Source organism: Elaeis guineensis, chromosome 2, assembly GCF_000442705.2.
Source record: "Elaeis guineensis isolate ETL-2024a chromosome 2, EG11, whole genome shotgun sequence".
Taxonomy (NCBI): Eukaryota; Viridiplantae; Streptophyta; class Magnoliopsida; order Arecales; family Arecaceae; genus Elaeis; species Elaeis guineensis.
Window position 1 is genome coordinate 3,342,126 of NC_025994.2, and position 14,209 is coordinate 3,356,334.

General features: G+C 37.7%; 1 protein-coding gene across 1 annotated transcript in view; it reads right to left on the minus strand.

The window, feature by feature from the left end:
- The window catches only part of LOC105033571 (uncharacterized), a 30,824-nt gene extending 19,127 nt beyond the window's left edge, over nt 1-11,697 (minus strand). The window contains 8 exon segments of the mRNA XM_073251444.1: nt 7,301-7,475; nt 7,666-7,935; nt 8,035-8,162; nt 8,436-8,516; nt 8,676-8,750; nt 10,453-10,536; nt 11,312-11,407; nt 11,491-11,697. Of these exon segments, the coding sequence (XP_073107545.1) occupies nt 7,301-7,475; nt 7,666-7,935; nt 8,035-8,162; nt 8,436-8,516; nt 8,676-8,750; nt 10,453-10,536; nt 11,312-11,407; nt 11,491-11,619 (1,038 nt within the window). The 5' untranslated portion in view covers nt 11,620-11,697.
- Between the last annotated feature and the right edge of the window lie 2,512 nt (nt 11,698-14,209).

Here is a 14,209-nt window from a genome sequence, read left to right on the forward strand (position 1 = left end):
AACCCTACTAGCATTGCTATTGCTACTAGCCATAGCCCCATGCCCTAACTATGGGAGGCAACATCAAGAAAACCACATTGTGCAGTTATGGACCCAAGAATCCGAGGTCCTAGGAGGGGCAAGCTGAGGACATACTAACCTATAGCATTCTTTTTAGTACCGTGCCTTTGCAATTTCAACCCAAGCCTTTTACCATTGAGCCAAGCGATGGCCCCCTAAGAGGCAACATCAAGAGAAAAATAAACAAGATTGGACAAAAGACACAAGGGGGGAAAATAACTTACTTTGGCTCAACATTGAGTGATCCTTTTGTTCTATGCCTCCCCATTCTGTTACAAACTAGGGTTTAGGACTTTAGGGATTAGATCATGAGAGAGAAGAGAAGCAAAAGAGTAACATCAATCGGGTGCTGGATTATAGACCCAGCCCCCATGCTTTCCCGACAGGGCACCCACCTAAGCAGCCCATGTGAGGCGCGAAGGTGCACCTAGGCCCCTCCCTAGGTTGGACAGACTATATGTGCCACTTATGCCTTGTTGAGTCTGGAGCCTAATCCACCTAGGGCAAGCACTTGGCCCACTTTTTAAAACCATGGACCATGTCCAGTTCTCTTCCCCTCCAAGAACGGCAGCCTTGAGGACCTCCACATTTCTAATCTCGATGGCACAAAGGGATCCATCTCCAACACTTCCACGTTCTAAAGAAATTGGAACTTAGGAATTGCTGTATGACCTTCTCGAAGGAATTTACAGGTTTAGATCACCTCTAGAACCTTAAGCTAATTGATTTCCGAGTCCAAGAACCTCTGCTCCCTTTTACCATGTTCAGCTCAAACCTCAAGTTCTCTTATCATTCATTGACCAAGCTTTTGAAAGCTAGAATCAAATATTGGTGGCCCTTTACCACCTTGCATCAAGTTCGCTCCCCTGGAGGAAGCTTGTATATTTGTTTCCATTCCATGCCATACCTACAAAGAGGTGGTTTCAAACTTTGTAAAGAGTCTGAGTGATCTTGATGGGATTACCTCTCAAACTCTACAGCATTCCACTCTAGGTTCTATGGACTTATTATCAATCTCCACCCATGTTCTTTTTCCATTCTAATTAGCTTCTTCATATTATTGGGTTATTGCATTTTTTGTACCTTTAGTGTTTGTCCCAAATTGTGGTGCTAGCTAGTTCATGAAGGCTTGTTCTTAAATTTATGAAGCTAGCAGTAGATTTGAGTATCTACAGGGACAAGCCAAGGTCTAATTACCAAAACAAATTTACTAGGTCTAGTCACGGCTTTGGGTTTAAAATTTGGAGCCAAAACCTGGCCTAGTGTAAAATTATAAGGCCCAAGCAACCCACCTAACAAGGAAAAAAGTTGGACCAGTCTGGCTTGGCCCAACCAACCCAACTCAATTGAGTTCTAACTACCAGGGGGAGGGGAAAGAGAGTGAGAAGGAGAGAGGAGTATGAACCAAAAAATAGGGGTTCTAGAAGGGAGTGAAAGGAGAGGGAGGAGATGGAGGACAAACTGGCCAACTAGGGTACGAGAGAGGCAAGATGGAGGATGTACCAGCCACCAAGGAAGGGGAGAGAGGGAGAGTGTGGGTGGGAAAGAGATAAGGAGGAGGTGCCTACATGTCTTGATCCATTGTGGATGCAAATGGAGGGTGGGAGTGCAGGGAGGGAAGGGATGGAGATAGAGAGTGAGAGAAAGCAAGGAGATAGGGACCTCAAGTTGGCTATTGGAATTAGTGGTTGAGGACTCAAGGTTGGGAGTGTAGATCCTTTTTGTGCCCATGTGCTAACAATGTGTCACACGTGGGATTGGTCCATGCTCCAAGGTCCGTCCATTGCATTAGCCACTGTTTGTGCACTGCAACACTAGAGGCACACAGGCCTCAAGAGGTAGACCAATTACACATGCAACATAAGGCTAAGCACGCAAGTGCAGAAAAAAGGATTCACACTCGATTAAAAAGGGAGTGGTGTTGGCTAGTGTAGACAAGCAAGGTAGAGGTGGTGCAGCACACCAGCACCAACAAAAAGGATCTGCACTCAATCCCCCCCCCCCCCCACACCTTTTCATTTCAAAATTTAAAACAAAAATATAATATAGTATATAAAAGTTATAGGTTACAGCTTATAAATATGCAAATACTTTTTGCAAGTCGAGCTCGGTGAAAAAATAGTGAATCCAAGCCTGTCCTAATTTTAAATCAGGCCTATCAGGTCAAAAACTTCAACCCAGACCTGTCCAAGACCAAGCCAGGCTATTTTTTGCACAGGTCTAGATAATGGATGTTTGAATTCATAAATGTAAATATACTTGACATGTTCACCTGTTCACTCAAGAGCTTGCCTTCTACAAAAATGATTGAAATTGAGGTCAATGAACTTTGTCATGTCATTGGATTTCTACTTTTAATTGATTTCTCACTACTTACAAAGGCATTATAGGAGACCACAACAAAGTCTAAGATCTGAGTTGGCAAGAACCAAATGATGACATGCCAATTGAGGATTATTAGGGAAAAGAAGAACCATTCCATTACCTTAATTAGAGCATGAGGTATATTCCAGTTTCTCAGATGGATTTGAGTTGTGTGCATCAGGTGCAGCAGATAAAGTTTTGCTTAAGAATGTGAGTATTGCAAACAATGGAGATCAGATGCAATAGTGTTTCCAAAGTGCAACCAAAGATTTTGGATGAAATGAATCAAATTAACATGAGATCTTCAAGTGCTAAATTGGTGATCTCACTGATCCATCAAGGCTACCACTTACCAGTGTCCACAAAAGAGGGAACCAGCAATAAAAATTTCTAGCAATAGGCTGTGTTCAATAAACATGAGCCAGCCTAAAACTAGAACTTATATCTACAATCAAACTATCTTAATTGATATGCTCCATATGCATCGCACATGTCAACAATCCAAACTAAACATATCCTAACCTTAGTCGCAATCCCTTCTCGTCCTCTTGATGCTCCACCTACCACAACCTCCATCTTCGACAACTTTCTCCACCTAGGCAATTTTGATGACTATCGACCTCATCAGCCTAGTTGATTCTAGCACCAGCTCCATTCATCCCAAATAGGTGCCTACCACCCCTTTCCTCCAACCCCCCTTCTCTCTGTGATTTCTACAGGACCATCTTCCCTTCCATTTCCTCTATCTTTGCTTCCTAGACTCTCAAAGAGTGCGCTCGAACATTTTGTTTATCTATTGAACTAGGATCCCATACCTATACAGATTGTTTTGTGTCGTTTTGACATAAGTATGATGGGATAGGGTGTCAAGTCCGGATATCTATGGAAAATAACCAAATGCTCATAATCATGCAATGTCTCCTATCATAACATACTCCATAGATGCAAATAAGAGGGAAGCTTTAAGCCCTAGAAATCTTCTTTCATTGTCTCATTGCACTCAAGGATAATACATTAATTAATCTACAAATTATACACAAGCTCTTTGTACTTCTTTAAATCAAGTTTATACTCTTAGCAATAAATTTTAGTTCCAAGATATCCAACAATGTCCCCACTTATGAGCAACAAGCAAATACCACTAATCAATAGAAAATCTAGTCACCTTACAACAAGTAGCTGAAAAAAGATGATTACAGCCCTACATATGTTTGGTTTCTGGTCTCATTAGGATGAAGGACTCGTTTGATTCGCGAGAAGAATTTTTCTTCCAAGAAAATTGAAGTTACTTCCTAAAAATATAATTTTGGCATGTTTGGTTGACCATAAAAAAATGCCTATGTCTGGTTGAGAATCTACTTTCCTAAAAAAACTGTGTAAAATACCTATTATACCCTTAATAGATACAAGACCATATCTTTTTGCTAATAATACTATATTTATATTAATATAAATATAATATTATTATATTATAATATAACATTAGATCATAATAATTTATTATATTAATATAATACTAATATATATGCATTAATATTATATTCATATAATACTAATATTTAATATAATAAATTCATTAATATAAGTATAAATATAATATTATATCAATATAAATATTAATATATTAATATAAATACTATATTAATATTAATAAAAATAATATATTAGTATAAATATTAAAATAATATTAACATATTATAAATATTATAATATTTATATTAATATAAATATTATATTATATTAATATTAATATTAGGATAATACTAATATTATATTATATTGATTTTGCAAGGAGGAGAAAATGGAGACCTTGGCATATATTACTATTCACTATTTCATCTTAACCATTTATTGATATTTCACAAACTTTTAAGCATGAATCTTAAAAGAGTATTTTTGGAAAGAAAAAAGGACTGTCAATTCTCATCTCGTAGGAACTCTCAAAACCTACCTCCCCCATAAGTTTCCACTTCCCATGAAATATAAGAAGTGTCTTCATATCGGAAGAGTATTTTTCGTTCTCTCCTTTCCACTTCCCAAGAATTATCTTTCTCCCCTCTACTTCCCGTGAACCAAACAAGTTCGAAAGAGTCAATTCAAGGCAATGATAAATAACAAAAGCACTTGCATATCTATTATAGAAGGTAAGTGGAATGAAGGGCGAAGGAAAGGCTTCGACACCATCAAGTCAAATTTTGCTTAACAAACCACTTAAACTATAAATCATCTGAAAGAATAAGAACTAAACGTTATCCATGATTTCCTATCATGATTCCACTGACTAACCTATTAAGCATGCTTCCTCTCATTTAGTCATAACTCTTGGATGACTACTTATATTCGATCTCCATATAAGGACAAGTGTTGCCTAAATATGCAACCCAAGAGGAAGAGGGATAAATTAGGTACTAAAAAATTTAAAGCAATCATGCGCGCTAATGCTACTTAATTGAGTGAATATGAAATTAAGCAAAGAATGTAAGTAGTGATATGGAGAAATATGAGAATGCAAGAAAGCAAGAAGGGAAACATAATTAAACACCATAATTTTATAATAGTTCAGCATCAAACTCAGCATCTACATTCACTCCCTAAGAATCCTTGTTAGGGAATTCAATTATAATTAACTTGATTGTAGATCAATAGTTTTGCATGGGCTCATAATCAACTCAATTGATTTTGAATAGGAAATCAACCAAAACCTCCCAACATGCCTCTCCTTGGCTTAGTCTTATAACACTATCCAATTCAAGGTTTGGACCAACCTTTCCGCCAAGTTTCACTCCCTTGAAACTTGTGACAATCAAGAAAATAGAAGTAGATTGAAAGACAATAAAACAAAAGCTTTTTTATGAGCTAAATAGTAAAACTCGTTGAAGCATAGTGAAGTCGAGGTAGGTTGCTCTCGATTACTTTGACTTCTCTCCTTTAAGGCTTGAGTGAATGAAGCACACTAAATCAATGCACATTCACTCTTCCTTTTATTTTTCTCAAGTGTATTCAATGTTCAAACTGAAAATCATGAAGTTTTTCTCTTAAATTCACTTTCCTTCTATTAGATGTGTTCCCCCATATAATTTCAAGCCTTAAATACCATGAAAAATAGCTGGAACATATGTACTAATCATTGCAAAGGCAAAAAGAGCCATTGGAGGTCTGCTTTGCCTATTGGAAACTTGCAGAAAACTAGCCATTAGGCTATCAAGCAAAGGGTCAACTCCTCTTCTTCGAGGGTCAACTTGTCTTGTCTTTGAGTCGACTCTTGAAATATGCATTTTTTGAGTATCCTCTTTCTTTTGTGTAAGATCATTCTGGGTCAACTCTGCTGATCTTGGAATCGACTCATGTCTAGCATAGGTCGACTCTTGACGCACTGAGGGTGACTCTCAAAGAGATTGTTTTTCCAAGCTTTTTATCTTCTTCCTGAGACCATTTTGGGGTCGACTCATGGCTGGTCAGGGTCGACTCGTGGTTGGGGTCGACTCTCAAGAGGGCTGATTTTCAAGGCTCTCTGTCTTTCGCCTGAAATTGTTGAGGATTCTACTCGTCTAATCTTAGGGTCGACTCGTAAAATGTGTCAATCTACTCCAACATGTCAAGGTCGACTCTTTTTTTCAAGAGATCAACTCCTAAAACCTCCCAAAACAAGGATATTATGTTTGACGCTATGGACATTCAGGTGTCGGCTCCTGACTATTTGAGATCGACTCCTCTAAGTCAAAACTTGTAGAATATTGCTGGAAGTCCTTTTTGATCTGGATGATTTGAGTGAGTTCTTTCTTTACTTTAGTGGATCATTTTAAACTCATTTAGAGGTCCTACAGCCATTCTTAAACACATGATTAGTACATTTGTACTCAAGTGTTCTGTATCATCAAAATTAAACCTTGAGTCAACAAAAAGATTGTAAATTTCATACAAAGGGGTGGTCTAGTACATTAGGCTCCCACCCAATGTTCGTCGAATCATCCCAAACCATCCTATTCGGGCCATGTCAAACCATACCGACAATCGAACAGGATGGTTCCAGCATTCGAAACAAAACACCAACGAGGACTGATGAAGGGAAAAAATAAACAAAGTGAGAAAGAGAAGGGGGAAGGAGAAGGAAGAGCCAGGGAGGCCACCGAAAGCCGTTGAAGGCCATCGGAGGCCCACCGAGGCCGTTGGAGAGTGGTTGAGGCCTCCAGAGCTCCACCCTCCTTTGAAGAGAGGAAAATAGAGAGAGGGGGGAGGAAGGGAGAGCGTTGTCTTGTTCTGAGAAGGAAAATCCAGCCATCCGAGGGCCTCCGCGGCCCTCCAGCAACCAACGCAGCCTCCCCGCCCTCTCTTGCTCCTTCCCTCCCTCCCCCCCTCTCTCTTTTCTTCTCTCAATTCTTCCTCTTCTTTGCTCCTTCGATCTTTTGAGGGCCTCTATAACCCTCCAACAGCCATTGCTGGCCTCTCTGCCATCTCCCTCTCCTTCCCTCCCTCCGCCTCCCGCCCCCCTCTCTCTTTTCCTTTCTCTGGTTCTCCCCTCTCTCTCTGTTGTGTTGGTTCAGGCTTGACACGGAACGGCATGAGGGCGTCCTATGTTGTTGATCGGCCAGTATGGACCCCGGTATCGACACAGCGAACCTTGCTCCCACCATTACAGCATCTGGGGAGGGTCAAATGTACACAGCCTCACTCTGCATGCGGAAAGGCTGTTTTCATGTTTCAAACCCATAATCTCCAAGTCACAATGGAAATATCTTATCATCATGCTAAGCCTCATCCTCTAAATTTCACATGATATAACTAAATTTAAAATGATAACAAAATGATGTAGGATGATATGGTAAACATCAGCACTAAACTCCTCCTAAAGAAAACATCATTACTGAACCACAGATACCTGACAAGCAAGATCGCGCGCATTTTTTCCAAGGGTTAACCTAGATAATTTAGCAGCGTTGCTCATTGGAAAACCACATGAAGTGTGGGTCTTCTCAGCCTGGTCTTCAGATAGTAAGTTGTAGCAACAACCAACACCAACAAGTGCTATCACTTGTTTGCAGTCCACAAAGGTCCTGAATTGATCAGAATTTGAAGATAAAAAGAATTAAAAACCATAAAATCCATGAATATCAAACTTAGACTACAAAAGTCTAAATATAGTACATGATAGTTACAGGATAAATAAACATCATGAACAAATTTTATGTGATGTTAAACCAACAAATCATGCTTTCAAACATCAGCAACTTAGAAAGAATTTACCTGAGCATGTTCACTGAAAGATCTCCACAAGCATGAAGTCCAGCAAGAACCAATGGAAGTCGAATGTTTCTGTTATTATATAAATAACTTGCTTGTCCTATATGTGATTTCGAGTTCTCCAGCACAGCATTTTCTAGACTGTTACCAGTGTCTGTTGACTGTTCAACATTATCTTCATGCAATGAGACAGTGCTTAAAGCTGTCAGTATGTCACTTGAAAGAACATGGCAAGTGACAGTTCGAGGAACCTTGAGATGTTGGCTTTGTGCACTGACAAATCAACGAGACATTATAAACATATGGCGTACAAGTCACAAAAACAAAGAACTAAATGTATATCAAAGATATGACTGCAACACTGAAATTCACATTTTAGCTGCATAATGCTTTTTGATTGTCTCAGCACGAGCATTGGTAACAGTTGCATGGTGCATAGAAGCATCTATTGCTGTAACAGAAAGCTGATATTCAAATGATAATGCTTGTGCAAGATATCCCTGATAAAACCAAGAGAAAAGTGTAAACAACAAGGTCCTGGAAAGAAGAAAAAGAAGCATGCTATGCAAAATTCATCACACAACCTAGACAAAAATTTTCTCCAACTAACCAAGGCATGAGATAGTAAAGCAGAGAGAGGAGAGATTGGGAAGACAACATGGTCAAGATCATCGTCTTCAAATCAGTAGTTGGAATACCAGAGGTGGAAAATAATAGGCATAATTTTCTTAACTTCCATGATGAAATTGATGAGACAATTTAGATTGTTATACCTGACCAGAACCAACATCAACAATTGTCTCAGCTCCAGAACCACTGGCTACTTTCCTGATGACTGCAGCTAAAATCTCCACCTGTTCCATGAGGAATCACATATTCCAAAACTGATGTGTGATAAAGTCCCCAACCATACAGACATAAGTCACTATTTGCAAGGACTACATGAACAAAAATTTCTTAGGACATTCACAAAGGACAAAACAACTTTGCCACTGAACACTGCATCTACATACTTCATGTTTTTTCTTCAAACTCATGCCTTGAGTAAGAACAGTACCAAGTGACGCCACCTGCAAATTACACAAGAACTGCAAGAAAAGCAAAAGGTGGCATTTTTAAATAAACAAGTGAATTGCAAATCAATGGGAAACTATTAATAGCGCTACAAAATATTGAATAATGAAACACAAATGCTTATAAGAAAGACGACAATTTTAGGTTTAAGCACCATGCATAAGAAGCAAAATCATAGCTTGCAGATGTTACACAGGAAAATCATAGTTGCTCTCTTTACCTTTAGGAAAAAAAAAAAAAGAGGATGCTCTTAGGCCTGGTGGGCACAAAAAAAAGACATGCATAATGTAAATTTTTTATATTGGGACCCGTGACTACTACCTCACAATGAACCATGACATAGACAATGGATATACATTTTCACAATGATATGCAAATTTTTGTGGTGATCCAATGATTTCATGAGACCAACCTACAATATGTATAAGCATAAATAGCTGGTCAGTTTTATTATTTTGTATAGTGCTAAAGCCCATACATTCAACATTCTTTTAAATCTTAGGATGGTACTGGTATTCTATTATCTCTCCAGAATAACATGATTTGCTATTTTGTTAAACAAATCCTGAGAATCTGGGATTCCAATTTCAAAAACATTGAGCTTATACAAATATATGCATTTTATTAATCAAGTCAGCACATTGGTATATAGCTATATGCAAGTACCATTATGAATAATCAATAGGAATTTTTTCTCCCATAGACATATGGCCCCCTCCCCCTTTTCACCATTTTCATTTCAGATGGTACACTTTGATACCTTGAGATTAATACACAAAAATCCTGTGCCAACCTCCTCAAAACATGCACATCCATATGCATGCAGGCACATATTTACCTATAAGGGGCTGTTTTGCATTTAAATGACCAAGGATTTTTTCCACAACCTGTAAGTACCCACGAGCACTTGAATACCTGCATAAACTCAAGCCTGATTGATGACCAAATTGTAGTATTGATAATCAAATATTTTGATGCAAAAAATAGTTGTAAGTTTCCAATTATTTCATGGACACTCTAATGAAAATAAGACGGTAAGGAGCATTTTTGATTGAAACACAGTTATATCCCATCATAAAGTTTTCCTTTTTTATTTCCAAAAATAAAAAAACATGAAACAAAAAATGGGTACGGCAGAAAGGTACATATATTGAAAATGAAAAAGTGACTAAATAGTAACAAACCATAAAAGTACTTTCTTATGTGTTTTAAAGCCTTGGAGTAATGATCTGTATTTGCCACTAACTTACAATGGCAAACAACATCATAAGCAAAGTTATTCTGAAACAGAACAATTTCAGTAAATCTATCTAACCAACATCCTGTAAACTTGTAGATGGAATAGCAACTAACTCCTTGTTTCCTAAAAACTTTGGTGAAGTTTCTAGAAGATGAAAATGGATGCAAACCCTTTAGTTTTTAATATTGTTAGGTAAAGATGGACGCAAGCCTAAGTCTCCCACTTAATTTTCTATTATCTTCCACTATTAAGTTTTTATTCTCTACCCCTAGCCACATCTGCCACAATATACCTATATCTGTCATTCAAATCCTATTGCCTGTCCTCCTGGAGATTCACTGCATAGTAAATAAAAAATTTGTATTAATATTAATTATTACAAAGTTTTTTTATTCCTCTGTTGATACTTGGAGCAGATATGAGTCATATACACTGCAACACAGTTTACAAATATAAGAGTTTGGTTAGGTGCGTACCAGATGTGACAATTTTGGCTCCCGAGGAAAGACAAGAGACCTCAAAGTCAATATAAATTCTTGAAGTGAATGGGGCCAATAGTTCTGCCACATAGATGAATACAACTTGAGTAATTAGATCCTTATGCATAAATATTCACATGCATCAATAGAAAGATGATATTTGAAATCGAACATAATCAGCTATCAAGCTATCTTTATCTCTTCTTTCCTCTTTTGGCTCTAAATAATCAATCTGTTGCATCATAAAAGGTACCATCTTCATGCAGAATCATAAATTACAAGTACATTAAGCTCCTTCACTACATTATTTAAAGAACCAAGATATTCCTCTTTAGCATATCAACATGAAAGCGAATCAAGAAAAGTAAAGACACAAATACACCGGTACAATTTTCTTTTTATTTGCCACGTCAGCTTTCTCTCAAGTCCACACTGTGTTGCCAACACCAACCTCATTGTTTGCACCAAATCTACCACAGTGCATCACTTAATACAGCGTCTCCAATCCAAGTTCCATCTTTTCGGTAGAAGTTGGTTTTTTTCGGGTTAAATTCCAATCTTCTGTCAGTATTAGCGTGAAAATTAAGACAAAACAAAAGAGACCCTCCACTTTGGCAGCTATATCGCATTATGTTCCGCAACTGGTGTAGAGTAGGAGAATATTCAACCATCAAAAAATAATTTTAAAAATAATATGAAAGGAGGAATGCGACAATATAAACTACATAGCTAATCAAAATTCAAGCACTTGATAAAACAAAACAAGTTTCCAAATCTAAACAAAGACTACTCTATTCTATAAACTCGGACAGGGATAAATCTTGAAAAAAGAATGGAACCAAAGGAGTAGGCATACCTGGACGAATCCAGAGGGTAATTTCAAGAGATTTTCTACCGATTCTTTCCTGAGGCATTCCATCCACTGCTCATCAACCATCTCCCACAACCTATCCTGCGGAATCCAACGGCGTGAGACCAGAAACCGTGGTGGCTTCGAGGAAGGAATCGAAGGAAAGCTAGGGTTGTTGAAACGACCTTAAAGAAATTGACGACATGGGCGTCAAGGAGAGGCTTGAGTGGCTCGAGGAAAACGGCAATGGCGTTCATCCAGTCGAGGGTTTGGGTGGCGGACTCGCAGGAGTAGCTGCGACGGGGAGCGGCCATGGCGCAGGCGCCAAACTTCGTCTGGAGGAACAATGGACGAAACTCCCGCCCCCCGGTCTCGCGTAGTGTGGAGGCTGGGATAAAAATAGGTAAACGAGAGTCTCAATTGACCTGACCCTAATTAAGTACAATTGAACCCAATTGGCCTAGATCAAGAGGTAGACCGACCAATAGAGATCCAAGAAGAAATATCCAAAAAAAAAAAAACTATTTCTTTTTTTTTTTTGTTACATTTAAAAAAAATAAAATAAAAACTTCACCATCCAAAACTTCTCCTTTTGGAATTTCAATTAGCATCGGGTTTATGAGTGAATTTTGGTAAATGCCGGTCGGTCTTCATTTGGAAATAATCTAGTTTTAGCCCCTCATCTAACTAATATACTCGATTGAAAGTCTTCTCCATTTCCTGTTGATTACCAGGGCCTACCTCTTTCCCTGCTCTCAAAAAATTCAACCAGCAACCTTTATTGATAGACTTGACTCTAAATCAACTAGTTCCAAAGACCTGGAAGAAGATTAATCCTAAGCAACTTGGTTTATACATGCCGGTCCCTCTAGTATATGTCTTTATCTTTCCTCTTCCTAGTTGGAAGATCTCCAAGCGAGATAGTCTAAAGAGGATTTCTTTTTTTTTTTGAACAGATTCCCTACTTCTACCCAAAAAAAAAAAAAGACAGATTCCCTACCATATGCTTTTGCCTCCTTGGAAACCGGAATTAGGCGTACAAATCTAAAAGGAGAAGGTGGCCTAGGGGGACCAAATCTAAATGAACTTGATAATGGACAGATTGGTAAATGGGGATGAAGGCTCCTGAAAGATGGTAAACAGATATGGCGATCGCAGTTCAAATCCTCTCTCTTCATAAATTTTCATCATTGCCATAGCAAATTATTTCATACTTCAAGAGCTTAATGATTGTATTACATGAGCAAATATAGTATAACTTTTTTGTGTTGCCCGTTTAAATCTAAAAGTTCTATTTAAAGCTCAGTTAAAATTGCATGATTACTCGCGTCACATTACAACTTAAGTCGGTGGTTAACTTATAAGGAAGTCTACTTCTTGTATTTGAAGGAGAGTGGAAAAAAGAGAGATACAATGAGAGAGATGGAGAGGAAAGGGGGTGGCAATCCATGCCACCATATCCTTCATTAAGGTTCTCTCAAAAGGCCTCACGACTAAGCCAATGTCACTAGACTTGGCATAGGTGTTGATTAATAAAATATAAAATATAGCATTTTTTATTAATCTTCTGTTGAATACCTTATAGCAGATACGAGGTCCGAGCATTTGATGTATATGGAGATAAGAGTGTTTTGAGATAAAGAGAGAGCAATGTCGAAGCTACCAATGGCAAGGATTTGCGAGTAGATGAGTGCTTATGAGAAAAGAGTAGGCAGTGGTGTAGGCCCTGAAGAGGGTAGAAAAGGTAAATAAGAGAGGCAACGAAGGGGTCAAGCCTTTGTCATTGCACCAAGCAGTAGCTGCTTCAAAAATTAGCTTAACACTGAGTAAAAATTTGAATGAAAATTTCTTGCTCCATCCTTTTTATTACGTTGTTTATATCTCAAGACCTAATTCAGTCGATTATATATTTTTGTTTTGCCATTTGCTATATCTACTTAGCACCAAGTCAGATAGATGCAAGATTACACGGCCTTGGCCTCGACTTCAAACTCATTTGGTATTAGGGGACAAAGAATAGAGCATCAAATCACTTTCAATTAGTTGGAACTTGTTGGTAATCGCTATTTAATAGCCACTATGAGAGGAAAGAAATAAAAGAATCTTCCTACAAGAATCTACGATCAATAAGGAGGTTTTTAGTGAAACCTTCTCTATTCTTATCATCAAAACTAGTGGTTTCTTTGAAGAATATTACATCCTAAAATAGTTTTTTATATGTCGTCCTTACTACTCCTTACATCCTAAAACTAGTGGTTTCTTGCAATGTTATAAGACAATATTGCACCATGATCTTACTACACAAAGTTGATCCTTTTTGCTGAGAATTTACTCTTTACATATTTTTAGGGATGGCAACGGGGTAGATTTAGAGCGAATCAGCCCTTTCTATAACCCGCTTCATAAGTTAGATACATGGATCGATTTCGCTGCATCAACTCTTAACGGGTTTATAAACTTAATTCAAACCCTTTACGTTTTCAAAAAACTTGGACCTTAACCCACTCCATGAAACCCGTTTAAGCTTAAATAAATTTATAAAATCTAAATTTTTATTATTAAAATTAGTTTTTTCCAATTTGCCCGACTTCAACCCAATCCAACCCGCCCTGCCCCAATCCAATCATTTATTCAACTGAAAAATCAAGAAAAATAACACTACAACATTAGAATAACACTCAAAAGTAAACAAAAGGTTTAACATAGTATATACCATATTTTCTTAATAATTAAAAGAAAATGAACAACAATCAACAAGTAACATAAATATTCAATCATCCATGAAGAACATTAATCTTTATCATCAACGTCCATGCATCCATTTTAATATCTATCATAGTTCTTCATATTTGCTCTCTCTGGAAGCAAATCAATTTCTACGAGTTTGGATAGATTTATAAACAA